At 44.0% G+C, this 16767-nt stretch overlaps 1 protein-coding gene across 1 annotated transcript in view; it reads left to right on the plus strand.

Annotated features, from left to right (window-relative positions):
* Positions 1 to 429: 429 nt before the first annotated feature.
* LOC126355300 (beta-alanine transporter-like) overlaps positions 430 to 16767 on the plus strand; it is a 602272-nt gene continuing 585934 nt past the window's right edge. Inside the window, exons 1-2 of the mRNA XM_050005591.1 lie at positions 430 to 551; positions 9995 to 10225. Of these exons, the coding sequence (XP_049861548.1) occupies positions 430 to 551; positions 9995 to 10225 (353 nt within the window). The remainder of the gene's footprint in view (positions 552 to 9994; positions 10226 to 16767) is intronic.

Genomic DNA, 16767 nt, shown 5'->3' on the forward strand with positions numbered 1-16767 from the left:
CAAGAGGACGTCATCATCATTTAATCATACAGTAAAGCTGCATGTCCTCGGGATAAATTACGGCTGTAGTTTCCCCTTGCTTTCAGCCGTTCGCAGTACCAGCACAGCTAGGCCGTTTTGGTTAATGTTGCAAGGCCAGATCAGTCAATCATCCAGACTGTTGCCCCTGCAACTACTTAAAAGGCTTCTGCCCCTCTTCAGGAACCACATGTTTTTTCTGGCCTCTCAACAGATACCCCTCCGTTGTGGTTGCACCTACGGTACAGCCATCTGTATCGCTGAGGCACGCAAGCCTCCCCACCAACGGCAAGGTCCATGGTTCATGGGGGGAGGTGTTGTGTGGTGGGTAAATAATGAAACACAACTCTTCGAATCCTCACGTCCTTTGGGGCACCAACCTACATTCATGAGGGGCACCAATTGGCAGTAATGATTCTGACAGGAAAGCTTAAAGTGATAGTGCTGCTCATGACACAGAAGTGTAACAGAAGAGAATGCACGGTCAGCTCGGACTCTCTGCCGCCATTAAGCTACATCTTGCCAGATACAAGGTACTATAGATTACCTGAAAACTCTACCGAATAGACTTCTTGGACGGCAAAATTAAACAGACGTACGTACACAGATAATTCGGTCTACAGGCGTTACCTTTCTTATTTTTCGTCATATTCCACACCTATAAATATTACTAACATGACTAGTAGATCTCAAAATTAATTAAAAAAAGTAACGCTTAAGAACCTACATCCGATGCAGTTCACGGGTGTCTTTCCCACTGCCTTACAGTGTTCTACCTATGAAATAACGATCGCTAACGAGTCAGAAACAACTGCTTCCTAATGAAAGTGTCACGACTTACTCATTGCCGTCATTGATTCCATAAAATAAAGTTACGTACCAGTCTGTTTTCTGTTATCTCGTACCTGCTGCACCTGTTTTTTTTTTTTTTTTTTTGTCGCTCTGTAATTTTCTCTAACAAGAACCCCTTTAGTGCGAGGTCGCAGGTTAAATCTTTGGTAAGACTAATTTGAAAGTCATGTGTTAATAATTATGACGTGAAAAATAGTGGCAGCTAATGACTCACCATGTACATCAGGAGGATCACATAACATTACTGTCCAGAAGTTGCAGAGATCAACCTTCTATGGGATGTAAGTATTACATTTCACAAAAAGGACATGGTCGACATTCAAGAAATTGTCAGAACAAACCATTAACTTGCACCATGAACACAGAATGGAAAATGGCGTTCGACGGAGATTACAAAGGTTCACATCATCAAGATTGAACCGGACTGTTTGGGAGTTACAAACGATGCAGGACGTTCAGAAAGGTGTCCACTTTTAAGGAATGCATATAGAATCATACTGGTGTAACGGGGTGATGAGAACTGATGGAATGTGATGGTATGTAATCGAATGCGAAACTGTCTGCTTTATAGCTTATGTGAAACTGGCTAAACTTTAACGCATAGTTAAGCATAGTGCGATAATGTGTGGTTCAGACACGGAAAAAAAACATCCAGAGGCTGAATTTGTCATGTTGTTCCAGGTGGTTTGTTCTGCAATGTCACGCACTTTTCAGGAGTGATAGTGTGCCTTAAAGAAGTATGATTCTTATACGGAGACCAAGAATCAAGCGGAAGCAAGTTATTTTGATCAGCTATGGCCCAAAAGTAGTACTCATGCAGTAGATGTATTTTCCTTAAGCCCATTTTCCCACTCTTGCTTGCTGTGACGCAAATATTCACTACTGCCCTTCCAAGATCACCCACATGAGGAGGAGTCGTATGTGCCAGAGCACCTCAAATTCTCGAAGCACAGTGAATAACCTTCCAGCCAATTTATCATCCACATTAACAGACACAAAAATTGTATACAAAATGCAAGGCCTCGATGTTCGTTGATAGTGATGCAACTCCCTTGGTGCCTCTAATTTCCAGGGTTCCTTTCAAATGCATTTCCTCTTCAAATCCCGGTTTGTCGAAACTGAGAAAAAAATCCTTACTGAATGAAGTTTTTTTATCTGATCTATAAATTTCTGGGCCGCATCCACATCGTCAAGTGGATTCTTTGTTTGAAATCCCGTCATATTACGTCTTCCAGTTCCGCGGCACAATTTGAAGTTACGCATCGAACGACGGCTTCCCTTAAAATCACTGTAATATAAGTCCCCCGAAATTTGGTGTTGATAACCTAGTATGTTCCCGTCAGGAATATTTTGTAAATTTCGTCGAGCATCCTTGAAACGCTCAAACATCTGCTTTTGTTTTTGTATCAAGTGCGCCTTGTCCTCTTTTGAATATCCGTTGTTTTTCTTACACACTATCCGGTTCTACTGCTGCAGGCTCACTCGAAATCTATTCATAATTTTTTTTCACAACGCTGTGGATGATTTTTCACATACGTAAATATGTTTTAGTAGCCGGCATTCGTTGGACAACGATTGTCCTTTATTGCGTTTCACTATAGGCGGGATTTGTGGCTCTCTGTCCAAGGGATGATTAAATACATCGCTCGATACATGTTTCAGTAACACTTTCACTTGTTAAGCATGTATATGAAGATTGTATCTATTCTTTCGGTCATGTCCGAAACAACAGATACCATCTTCATATAGTTAAGGCTAACCGGTCATTTACCTTCTTATGTGCTGGATGCACACGTATTCCCCGAACTCTTACGGGACTCGGTGAGATTGTCTGCCGCTAGTAATGAGTGTAGTGGGCAGGTGCACTGCGAATGTAGTGTGTGGACATTAAGTAGGGAATGTGGGTCTCACGGGGAACATGGAGGGGTTAATCCCTGCAGTCGCACTATTCTCCGTGCCCTCGGTGGCTCAGATGGATAGGGCGTCTGCCATATAAGCAGAAGATCCAGGGTTCGAGTCCCGTTCGGGGCACACATTTTCAACTGTCCCCGTTCATGTATATCAACGCCCGTCGACAGGTTAAGGTCTTGATTTAATTATCATTTCATGTTAAGCATGTACCTTCATCACTGTACTCCTCATGTACATTGTCCACACAGGCGAGCGTATACGACACCACACAAACCGCTGACTCATCTCGCAGAAGAGCTAAGTTTCATATGCCTCTTCCTGCTCAGGCTGAGAAATTCGTTGTGTTCCTCTGACGAAATGTCGATAACTTCTATTGTAGATACAATGGAATATTTGGTTTGTGTGTCGTCCCCATTGCTCTGTTCTGTATTAACACCACTAGCACACTAGCACGGTTGTGAATGACTCGTCAACCAAGCAGTTCAGACACGCCCCGTAACCTCATGCTGTGCTCAGCAGTGGATGCTTCCAGTCCCGCCACCTGTGCCATTAGACGGCTGTATTTTGGTTGCATGGAAAACGCTGTATGGCGTACAAAATGCTGTAAAAACATTGGCTTTTTGTGACCGGGCATTCAGAGGGTGTCTTATAAGAATTGTAATTGAAGGAGATGAAAAATTCTAGTTTAACACCCAAATAACTGGCGTGTTTACTGCCAGGTGACGTCGTCGACCACCGCCCATATTTCGATAGGAGCACACCCCGCCATTCTCAAGGCACAACTGCAAGGAGGAAGCAATGTGCAAGGGAATTTAATACCTCGGTTCACAGAGGAGAAACAAGGAAGATACCACACACAGAACAAGTAACAGCAGAGTCAACACACAGCCAAAGACAACCAACATCAGAAATATCGATAGTGACTATAAATCAACAGGTCAGGTTGCACTAATTGTGTCCCTCTGTTTCTTTGATGAGAGAGAGCCGGATTCCAAGCAGCATTTAAACAAAATCCACCGTCTCTGTTTATAAGGTTGCTTGATAGTTCGATTTCAACAGCTTCCGTAATAACACTATCCCAATAGCTGGACGTGCAAGCCAGAATCTCCGTGTTGTTGTATTTCATAGGATGACTGGTGTCAAGGCAATGTTCTGCAATAGCGGATTTGCTCGGGTGTTGTGAGCGTGTGTGACGCTTATGTTCAATACACCGGTCTTGCACGGTCCTGATTGTCTGACAAATATATGACATACAACAACTGCAAGGAATACAATAGACACCAGCCTTATGCAAACCAAGATCATCTTTTACGGACGCCAACAGGGCCTTAATCTTAGAAGGTGGTCGAAAACCACATGTCATCATATTTCCGCAAAATACGGCCAATCCTGTTGAAATGCTTCCTGCTTAATGCAAAAAGGCCGTAGACTTAACAGTGGAAAACGTTGTGTGGAGTGACGAGTCACTGTACACAATGTGGCGATCCGATGACAGGGTGCGGGTATGGTGAATGCCCGGTGAACGTCATCTGCCAACGTTTGCAGTGCCAACAGTAAAATTCTGAGACGGTCGTGTTATGGTGTGGTCGTGTTTCTCATGGAGGGGGATTGCACCCCTTGTTGTTTTGCCTGACAGTATCACAGCACAGGCCTACCTTGATGTTTTAAGCACCTTCTCGTTTCCCACAGTGTTAGAGCAATTCGGGGATGGCGATTGCATCTTTCAACACTATCGAGCACCTGCTCATAATGCACGGCCTGTGGCGGAGTTGTTACACAATAACAACCCTTTAATGGACTAGCCTGCACAGAGGGCTGACCTGAATCCTACAGAATACCTTTCGGATGTTTTGGAACGCCGAGTTGGTGCCAGGCCTCACCGACCGACATCGATACCTCCCCTCAGTGCACCACTCCGTTAAGAATGGGCTGCCATTCGCCAAGATACCTTCCAGCCACTGGCTGAACGTATGCCTGCGAGAGTGGAAGCTGTCATCAAGGCTATGGGTGGGTCAACACCCTACTGAATTCCAGAATTACCGATGGAGGGCGCCGCGAACTTCAGCCAGGTGTCCGGATACTTTTGATCACCTAGTGTATACCGTGTGTCTCTCCTAGCAGTTGTCAGGCACATATTCTCCGGTGTTTCGCCAGACATTTGCACTGACGTTTCTGCAGTGCGTAGCTGGAGTCAGTACTCCTCATCACGTCTTTCATGCGATGCCCAGTTTCGACGGAAAGCATCGGTTTGTTTCCCCTTCAGAAACAAAATGATTTATTAGCGTAATTTTACGTGCTCATTTGATAAGACGGTCTCAGATTCGCCTGGTTCAATATTTGTTTTATGTATAAGTATTTAAAAGGGTTAGTAAACTTCGAACAATAACCATTAATGATACTTGGTTTGTGTGTGTGTGTTTGGGGGGGGGGGGGGGGGCGGAAGGAGGAAGGGCAGATACTTGTTACAAAGCACACTTCCGTTGCATTACTGCTGCCCATTTTACAGTTGCTTGACCTGCACGCTGCAGGCCCATTTAAAATAAACCAAGTTAAAATGTGTGCGCTGTTCTTACTGTTCGTAAATCACTTGACTGCTACGTTCCTACTTCTATATGGTCGGTATTTGGAAGACTACAGGCTGTTAACGCTTTGCGTCACACCTCAGCTCCCAATAGTAATAGTTGTAATAACAATAATAATAATACTGTGTACAGAACTGCAGTAGCCCTTGTGTAGTTACTGCTGTGTCGTGCTCTCAGTTAATTCATTTATCTCTTTCCAAGAGCGTAATAAAGAGTAATAAGCAGACTCTGAACTAATGTCTATAGCTTGGAGAAGACGTTTTCTTGAGATAATTAGCATTTGTTACGTGTATGTCTCGCTTTTATCATCAGCGATGTACGGGACAGAGCGCAAAGTACGTGTGTACTGGTCTATGTGAAGAACCTGTACACCCCACCGTATTAATGCTGCTAATTGAGAAAAAATAATAATTGATAATTTATATAATCAGTATTACATTCCTTCACAATTGTGATAATAGTAATAATATTTTGCAAATGTTCACTTGAGGTAGCCGCGCATTCTGAGTCGCCTTGTGACGGTCTGCGCGGCTGCCCCCGTCGGAGTTTCGAGTCCTCCCTAGGGCATGGATGTGTGCGTGTTAGTTAGTGTAAGTTAGATTAAGTAGTGCGTAAGCCTCAGCAGTTTGGTTCCATAAGACCTTACCACAAACTTCTAAAACTTTTGAAAATGATTTAGTTTCATGACTGAAACAAAATCGAATCGTTTTAGAACATTTGATTAATCCCTCAAGGGTAATTACCCTCATACTAACATCGATCAGCTGTATAGAATGGGTACTTGAAATTACGCTTTAAGTATCATTTTGTTTGTAATGGGAAACAAAAACAGACACTTTTTGTCGACACTGGCATGAAAGGCGTGATGAGCGCTATTTGTTTTGAGTTGACCCCTTCTAAACAATGAAAAAAAGATATTGGTGATATCTGCTTTCCCGGCCGTTTTGTTAGTTTACGAGACCAAAGCCGCTACTTCTCAACCAAGTAGCACCTAAATTTGCCTCACAAGGGATGCGTGCATCCCGCTTGCCAACAGCACTAGGCAGTGCTTATCTTCAGTGATCTGACGGGAAATGGTATCACCATTGCGGCAAGGCCTTTGGCCCTGCACTGGTTTTCAGTCACTTGAAATATGTCTCCTATTGGTCAAAGAACAGTATGAATTATCAATGATATACCCTGTGTGTGTGCGTGTATGTGTGTGTGTGTGTGTGTGTGTGTGTGTGCAGAAATTAGAGGAATGCCTACAGCTGGAAACAAATCAGTAAATGTAACGGACCTATTTGTGTTCCAATTTGATTCTCGCCTCCACGTCCTTTGTGCACTCCTCTTGTTGTTTGATTCCAACCTTTTGGCCCAGATCACAGGCTCCGCTTCGCCACATGAACCAAAATGGTAATGGTATTCACTGGATCACACTAACGTATATATTTCTGTCTGTGTAATTTCCTATTTTTGAAAATACATTAGAAATTAAACATTTTAAAATGTGTTTCCACGTTTCATTTCTGGTTCAGGAGAGAGTTGGTGGTGACTTGAAAGGCAATGAATTTGTATACCGGTAATTGTTTTGAAGGCAAATTACCGAACAACATTACTCCCCGCCTTTGAGTAAGGACTACCACATTTGCACATTTTACACATTGTCACTCCCTTACAGTCTTCACAGTACTGGCAGATAGGAAGCTTGGCTGTGGAAGTGGAAGGGTAGCCCACAACATAGACAACAGTATTCACAATTACAAGCATCCAAGCATTAATGATCTTCCAGCAATAAAGGCTCCTAACAAATCCCAATTAAGCAAGGACATAAACTTGGTTTCAAACATATGTTAACCTTCAAGCAGTGAATAATCCCAATAAAGAACAACCAATCAATAAAACGTAGATAAAGGACTGCTTTACAAGAATGCTTAAATTAAGTAAAATCATGAAAGCTAAGTTACATATTTGATATTAAGCTTGAAGAGGTGAATAACCCCAATAAAGAAATCTCATTTAAATAAAACATAGATAGAAAAATGCCTTACCAAAATGCTTGAATTGTGTAAAATCATGAAGAGATGAGTTACAACATTTCTCACAAACTACTTAGGAATTTACAGCAAATAAACAAGTTTGATCTGTTTAACCAGAAGCTAACTGCCAAGTCCAAGCGACCGAAGCCACCCAGAGCGGACGACCGCCCCGACGCTGGTCATCAACCGACATCGTGCTAAAACAGACTAACGTTTCGGTAAGCGACCGACAGCAACACAGGAGTAACAGTGACTGAAAGTCCGAGTACGCCTTACGAAACACGGCACACCCTGCAGCGGGAGCAGGCACAGCTGAGTAGCGGCCACACAACCACGAGCAAACAAACCTCACGCCGCCCGAACTAACGCGGGAAATGATAGCGAGCAACGAGACGCCACGCGCAAAGCAGCAACCGTGCCTACCCCTCGACCACAGAATGTGCCCTGTCTCCATGTCTATGGTAATACAATTTATAGCACACAAGAAACGATTTAATAATGGCATTAGTGCAACGCAAGATCAGTTAACAGTTAGGTCCAGTAAAGATTTACCGACGGATTTACCTTCAAACCAACTTCCGGACCACAGGCGGAAATTAGTAAACTTGGCATAAGTTTTCACCAGACCGATAAACAAGAAATCAAATTAAACAGTTGCCAAGTTACAGCCAGGATACGCAAGCCCTTCAAAACCTTGCTAACTTACTCACAGTTTTCATTAAAGGCGAAACATACACAAATGAATGACGAGAAATTCACCATTGAAAGCAAAAAAACAACACACCACAAAGGTTATATTAATTAACTTGCAGACGAGCCAGCCAATGAAAGCTCAGTTCCACGAGATTAGGACTAACCTCACTCGGCAGCAATACATTTGTGTGCGTGATAACTAGGTTGCCCAAACAGGACTCCAAAACCCAAAACAACAGGTCAATCGTTAGCTGTCTTGTTCTCGGATACCGGGCACCACCGGGCTAAGGCAGTCGCGACGAAAAAAAAAATCTCTGAAATTACAGCTGGCTGCAGCAAACCAAATGAGTCAGGGTGCATGAACGTAAAGCACAAGCCACTGTCCCAGCCGGAGCGTAACCTTTCCAATGCACATACGGACAGAACAACACACGTGGGCATAAAGGGAGCGGCAGATGCGTACCAAGCGAACTGGAATGCGCCAAAACAAGACCCACCTCACGTCCACAAACCGGAGCACTGCTTCCGGAGCTGGTGTCTGCTCGCTGGACTGGCGCTACTCTCTGTCCCCCGGAAAGCGATGCTGACTGCCGCCTTGCTCAACGCTCCCTTCTTGGCCGTGCATAACCACTCTTCTCTTGTCGCCTCAGAGTGTGGCCGCAATGTCCGTTCTCCCCTGCTGTTCGCCCCAGACTCCCGTACTCACACTCACTCCATCGTTAGCACCCGCTCCTACTGGAGGCACTCCCGATCGCAAATAGTGCCAACCTCAACCAGAGGAGTAATCGATAGCGTCTTGCGCCCGAGAGCCGCGCCACGGCTCATTCACATTATCATTCGCTTACAGTTCTAGGAACTTGTACATTAAGACCATATTAGTGCAAAGTAAATAACAACATATTAAAGTAGCAATTGAGTCATGGATGAAACAAGGTGGATTTACACCATTTCAATCATGTTTTAATCCTGTAGAAAAATATTTATTTTCCATCACAGACCACTTCTTCATTTCTCACTCAGTGCTTCACAAAAGAAGTGAAACTCCAAAAAGGAAGGAGGAAACGAATTAAAATTTCATGAGTTGAGGGCTTTGTGAACTTACTGCAGTGACTAAAAAACCGAGTCAAATTTTCAAAAATCCTGGAACTGTTAGCCCATTATTCAGTATGGCGTTGCACGCACTCAGTCCTGGATGCATGCATTGGTTCGATTGCCGTTGTATCCGAGGCAAGCTGACCTACATGTGTTGTAACTCGTCCTCTATCTCCTGGCCTTCCTCGGGCATGGGTGTATGTGATGTCCTTAGGTTAGTTAGGTTTAAGTGGTTCTAAGTTCTAGGGGACTGATGACCTCAGAAGTTAAGTCCCATAGTGCTCAGAGCCATTTGAACCATTTATCTCGTGGATTCTGGCACGAGGACAGAGTTGACATCCGAGCTTGATCAACGTGTTTTCGGTCAGGCAGAGATATGGGTATCTCGTTGGCCATGGGAGTACCTCATCAATATGCTTGGTGCTTCACTTTGTCAGAAAATTAGGCAAATTGAACGTACTAGTAGTTTAATTCGTAACTGTCCTTTTCCACATAAAGTGTTTCATTGTTTAGTACACATAGTAGGACTGAGTGGTGTCTTCCGAAAGAGGTTCCTTACACTCTAGTCCTATCAGTAGGAAACAGCTACATAATGAATCCAGTGCACCTCACGCAACACAGGGGGGCGAACGAGCATCAGTAAACGATCAATCTCTCTGGTGTCCTGTGGCTGCTTCTAGTTTTTTGTCAGGCAATACAACAGTGTGCAAACCAAATTTCTCAAACGGTTTCTGGATTTTGTCCTAGATTACTAGTTGTATCCACTGCTATAGCTTTCAGATTATGTTTTAAAATGCACTTATAATGAGGTTCTACGTATGTTCACAGGGAAGGAGGGACATTCAGCAAGTGCCTGATGTACAACGGAAGCGCCCTGGACGGTGCTTCCGTGGTGCCCTGCCAGCACGGCTGGGAGTACGACGACACGTGGTACCCTCAGACGGTGCCGTCAGAGATGAACTGGGTCTGCGACGACATGCACATCGTCAGTGACGTCATGTTCTATGCACAGAACATTGGAGCAGTCCTGGGGCTGCTGTTCGGCTACATGGGTGACATGTAATTAAAAAAATCTTTCTGTTCTTATTACCTTTGTATTTTCTGTTAGCATTTGGTGTTAAAGGATATGAACAATCCCTGTCTGTCAATACAAGAATGGGCAGTGGCATTGCAGTCGCCCGTACACCAGAGTGCTACATCTGACTGAGGGGAGCAGTGAGCCACTTGAAGAGCTGGCACACGGTGAGTTGAAAGCTCACAAACAACCAGCAGAAGTGAAACTTCCTGGCAGATTAAAAGTGTGTGCCGGAACGAGACTCGAACTCTGGACCTTTGCCTTCCACGGGCAAGTGCTCTACCAACTGAACTACCCAAGCACGACTCACACCCCGTCCTCACAGCTATACTTAAGCCAGTACCTCGTCTCCTACCTTTCAAACTTTACAGAAGCTGTCCTGCGAACCTTGCAGGACTAGCACTCCTGGACGAAAGGATATTGTGGAGACATTGCTTTGACATAGCCTGGGTGGATGTACTTGAGTGAAAATTTCATTCTGGAAACGTCCCCCAGGCTGTGGCTAAGCCATGTCTCCGCAATTTCCTTTCTTTCAGAAGTGATAGTCCTGCAAGGATCGCAGGAGAGCTTCTGTAAAATTTGGAAGGTAGGAGACAAGGTACTGGCAGAAGTAAAGCTGTGAGAACGGGACGTGAGTCATGCTTGCGTGGCTCAGTCTTTTTTTTTTCTTTGAGAAAGAGGTGGAGACCCTCCACGCCCACACCGGCATGATGGTCAACACAAAAGGTCTACTGCCATCTCTGCAAAAGGGTTAGTATTCACTAAAGTGAGGTGTCGCAGGATGTGGGTACTGCGATGTTTGCGTACGTCTGGTTAGGATTAACCATTAATACGCGCTCATCTGGAGATAGATTGGTCGAAATCTGACGAAGGGTAGCGGTTTTGAGGGCAGAGGAAAAAAAGTGCCAGGGCAAGAGCCAAGGGAAAAAAACCTCTGCGATTGTTAGATCGGGTGGTAAGAGCAGTAGCGGTTGTCTTGCTGCCTGCTATAGGTTGTGCAAGGATAGGCTCTGTTAGTAGTGGGTATCATGCTTGTCGATACCTGGGCGTTGTGCGTTGTGCTGCTCGGCGGCTGGCGCTGGGTGCTGGTACGGAGTCCTCGTTCAGCGTCAGCAGCCTGCAACAGTTAGGTTTGTTATCGATCTTGTGTCCGATAGGTCATATACCGGAGCCTCAGTGTGAGGGAATGTTGGCAGCTTGTTTGTGCGCCTGTGGGCGAGCACGTCGGTGTCCCTGCTGTGGCCTGTTGAACGGCTCTAGTAGCAGCTGGTAGTTGCCAGTCAATGTTGCTGATGTGCAGGGGCTTACCGACATTTGTCGCTGTTTGCGTATGTTAGTTTACCACAGGTGGCTATGCCCTAGCTAGCAGTGTCTTTGGCCGCTTGTGTTTCCACCTGTGGTTGTAGTTGGTAGAGCTCTTGCCCATGAAAGGCAAAGGTCCCGAGTTCAAGTCTCGGTCCGGCACACAGATTTAATCTCCCAGGAACATTCATTTCAGCGCACGCTCTGCTGCAGAGTGAAAATCTCATTCTACAACCAGCAGAAGTAGCCACCAGCTCTCCATGCAATCACGTGGCGGTAGGAATAATGCACAGTACGTCCATGAAATGCAGTTCACATTTAGGGAGGAACCTTTACTTGAAGGAAAATGACTTCCTGCAAAGGAGAAGAAGTTTCAGTGAGGTCAGGCTGAAGCAGGTCTTATCTGAAAAATACCCCCAGATGTCTCGCAAATGTTTTATGAGTGCGTGCATGACGAGAACAGGGGCCCAGGGAGTCGCGTTATTTCTTCCTAGCCAGTGCTGAAATTTAACTCTCTGACTATACTTTTTCTTCGAATTCTTGTGGAGCAGCCACAATTGTATTTTGTAAATTTCAGTAGCCGCACAACAGCTGCTGAATCAAAAATATTTTTATTGCCTACACGACTTATTTCTGAACACAAAAATTCTGTCATCTGGAGTAAAAAGAAGAAGAACGTTTTACCGATTGAGGTAATCTCCCCCAATCTTACCCCCTCCCCCCTTCTCTCCCAGCGTTGTCATGGAGCGAAAATTTCGGTCACACAGCATGGGAACTGTTCATGGGATCCTTGGTTACCCATTTACAATTCAGGTACAGAACTTTACGTCAATGACAACACTGGAATGGGAGACGACCTCAGTCAGTGAAGTGTTTTCTTGTTGTACACTAGATGATGGAATTTTAGTGTTAAGTAGTAAACAACAAAAATATTGTTGATCCAGTAACTGTTGTGTGCATCGTTCAACTTACACAATTTTGTATAAAATACATAATTGAACCATCAGGAACTTTTATATTAAACCCAAATATCTTCCGGGTTCAGTCTTGGACCATATTAATGGGTGCTGCAAAAAGATACAAATAATTGTGTATAGTATTTAGCAAAGTCAACTGTTCTTTACAAAGAAATGCAAAATAACATGAATACTTACAGGGTTAAAATGGTTTAAAGCACCATATTGCATTAGTCATTACTAAAAGTCTGTAGTGCATACCATCAATGTCAATTTATGACACAGGACTTTTGAAGCAAACACACAAATACTAAATGTACATAGAGCAGTACTGAAGAGAAGACCCGAACAGTAAATTTTACTTTATAAAAAATGTTGATAAGTTCGTCAAAGATCTTTAAAAGAAAATTTTTGTTGTATGGTATAAAAATATCTCGATGACATGTTACTTGGTGATGTAGAGGACTAGACTGCCTTTGGTGAACATAATAGATATAGTTTCACATGTAAACAGAAAACGAAGTTTCTATCTCCAGGCATAAGATAACATAGATGTTACAGTGTGAGGTAGGAAACATTTTATAACCCTAATGTTAAACAGTGTCATATTCATTGCATGTACTTAACGAAATGCATGAGTATATAAAAAACCTTAATTATATCATTAACGTAATGGAAATCGCACCTGTAACATCAAAACAAGCTAAAATACAGTGCTCTTAAATGGGTTGAAATGTCACTCAGTGTTCGTATGCATCCAGGTTATAGCAGCGAAACAATTACTGTCACATATCGACTATATTTAAAGGAAATCGTCATATGTTAATTACAGTACGTAACTAGAAGCTTAGTGTATCAGAAGTGCTAGTATCATAATGAAGGGGAGGGAGTAAATAACAACATGGTAACCAACCATGTACACAAATTGGGATTAAATCAATATTGACAAAACATGTATATAGTAGTGGTAGCGATGAGTAACATTATTTAAACAATGTAAACCTTAAGATAAAGGCATTAGGGGCTCAACCATTGAGTGTACATTTTGCAAAGCATATAGAAAAAATTATGCTCATAATCAATTAAAGTGATTGCTAAACAAAACACGTACTTGCAAATGTACACACTTAAACACATTAGCTGGAATGTAGATATAGAGTTACAGGTGAATTATCTAATATATCTGTTGTGGTTGGCAGGAGAGCCAACACCGTGTTACTAGAGGAGGCCGAAAGGCACGCGTTTTAGCTCACGCAGGCTGGCGTGAGGCCTGGAACAGGACAAGGATATTAGAATTTAGAAAAACGGACGTAGCTGGTGGAATACTTAACTTTAATCCATTAATGACGGACGTCGCTCTTGACGGTACATGAAGGACAATATCAATAGTAACTGATAATGGCGCCTTGCTAGGTCGTAGCAGATAACTTAGCTGAAGTCTACGCTAACTATCGTCTCGGCAAATGAGAGAGTATTTAGTCAGAGAACCATCGGTAGCAAAGTCGCCTGTACAACTGGGGCGAGTGCTGGGAAGTCTCTCTAGACCTGCAGTGTGGCGGAGCTCGGTCTGCAATCACTGATAGTGGCGACACGCGGGTCCGACGTATACTACCGGACCGCTGCCAATTTAAAGGCTACCACCTAGCAAGTGTGGTGTCTGGCGGTGACACCACAATATCAATACACATTGGTTGTATACATAACAACGACACAGTTTTAAGTGAAAAGAAATATGTGACTTGTTGTTCATTAAAATGAGAACTACACCTTGGGAGTACAAACGTACTTTAGGTGAGGACAACTTATTGACCAGAAGTCCATGTCAGATATAATAAAAGTTGAAAACGGAATTACTGAATGTTTAGTATATTCAGTGTAAAACAGCAGGACTGAAGTTACACACATTTTATAAATGTTTATACTGAACAACTGTAATACACAGTATATGGGTAATAAACTATAATATAACTTATTTGTACTGCAGTCGCGTAGTGAAGAATCCTGACAGGGGTATAAGAAAACTGTGTGCAATAAAAGTGTCATTAACAGCAAGTGTTGGACTCCAGAAAAACTTTTTGGTCGGACGTACATTTGGAAAGGACCACGCTTATATGGCCCTAATTGGTGTGAAAATCCTAGAAGGTGTTGCAATTTGCGAACAACGTAAAAATTCGTTGAGTCTACGAGAAACATAGACCTGAAAATATCCGACTTTAGTATGGTTGACATACTTTACAGCTACTTCTAGTAGTCGACTGGACTACTTTGTTGAAATAATTCCTGCCAACTTCACTGTGTTGTTTCAATGACGCTTAACCATGTCACACTGCGGGTACATCTTTCTCGCCATATTTGGCAGCAAAATATGTTATCTCTGGCGGTCCCCTCTCTGGATGACGTCATCGCTGCCGTGTGCGGGGCGAGCAAGCCGTTTGCGAGTGCGGTATCCCTGGCTTATGGAATGGTGGGCTGCTACTGCCACACCTCGGCTTTGCACTGCACTCATGCGGTTTAGCAACGTTAAAGCGGATGAAATGAGGAACTCTCGGGAATTGTATTATGCTGTCCTTCGCGATCTTTATGACTGTGCTCGAGTCGTCCCACTGAGAGTTACGAATGTCGTTACCTGACGGCGAAACTCCCGTAACTCAAAATACTGCAATTAGATGGTCTTCGTTTGCCTTCCCAGCCACATTCGTTCTGTAGGTGGTAGCGAGTGGTCATCCAAACCAGATATAATGCGTGAACTCTCTCGGTATTTTTCCGATCTCTACACTGGAGTGGAATACGACGGTATACGGCCTGTTGATTTTACTTCCTCCATGATAGTGTTGTTACGCCAACTCTCCATGAGGAGTTTTTGGCAGTTTTCACCGTGATTACGTTCATGACATTGCAATTCACTCTCCTTCCCGCACATTGCCGGGTTTCAATGTTCTTCCCGAAGAATTTTATGTTCGGATTTGGCCTCTGATAGGAGATACGATAACGCATATGGTGCATGAAATGGTGCAAGGGGTCCACATCCCAGCCTCCATTAAGATCGGAAGAATTGTTTTAATTACCAAAAAGACGGGACGCTACTCAGTTTTAGTCATAAAATAGTCGCACTGGCGATAAACAGCCGTCTGTCGGTTTTGCTCGCTAGCGTGGTCGCGCGTTATCAAAGCTGTCTTGTGGGTCGTACTCGCTTGCTGAATGTCGTGATCTCGACTGCCTCCACTGTCCTTTTAACGGGAGGTCTACTTTCCATTGATTTTAATCGTGCGAGTGACGGGGTTAGTGAAGTTTTTCTGTAGCGAGTGTTGACAGCTGTTGGTTTTAATGATGCTGCACGAAGGACGTTCACGTCTCTAGTTACTAGCATTCAGGAGTCTACTGACGTGAACGGTGGCCTTCCCCCCCCCCCCCCCCCCACCCTCCTCCTCCATAGAAGTGTGTCGAGGTGTAGTCCGCTATCTATGTCGTTACTCGCGCTTCTTCTGGAACCCATTTTGAGGCCCATAGCGACTCGACTGGATGGCAGGTCGTTATTGGGCGAAAGGTTTAACGTTCCCTCGTGCGCCGTTGGCTTTATGGTGCTTCTTCCTTCTCATGACGACATACCGATGCTCAAGGACTGTGGATGCATTTTGTCGTCTTACGAGAGCACAGGTTAACGACCGGAGACACTGATTACTCAGTGTGCGGGGATCTGACGCGGTTGAGATTCCATGGGCTTTCCGGTCGCCCGCAATCGATCGTTGGGTATTGTTATCGATTGTTGTCCGATGAAGATTGGTGGGTTGAACTGGACGTTCGTCTCGGACTTGATTCAACGAGCGATCCTTAAACACTCGCGTCGCTCTCTCTCGTTACTTCATAACTTTCAGTCTGTGGAAACTTACGAGTGGTGTAAATCTTATTTTGTTGCTCAAATTTGTGCCATTCCAGCGATGATGTCCCGAAAGTTACATCGATTATCTAGCAGGTTTATCTGGCAAAACCCTATTTTTCGAGTGCGCTATGGCGCAACCGCTGTTGGAGGGAGGTTTTGGCCTCCCTGATGTTCGGGATGAGGCTTCTAATTTACTTTTTCGACGTACTACTTTAAAGTGTCTTTGCGTCCCCTTTTGCCTGTCTCCTACCCAAGAGGTTAACCCCGCCAATAAATGTTGGTAGGATAAATAATAAATTAAGGCATATTCGTGAACTTTTGTTTATGTCTGTTACTTGAGGATTGAGCGGTTCTAGTCGCTTCAGTGTGGAACCGCGCGACCGCTACGGTC

The sequence above is a fragment of the Schistocerca gregaria genome, chromosome 3, assembly GCF_023897955.1.
Source record: "Schistocerca gregaria isolate iqSchGreg1 chromosome 3, iqSchGreg1.2, whole genome shotgun sequence".
NCBI classification, from domain to species: domain Eukaryota; kingdom Metazoa; phylum Arthropoda; class Insecta; order Orthoptera; family Acrididae; genus Schistocerca; species Schistocerca gregaria.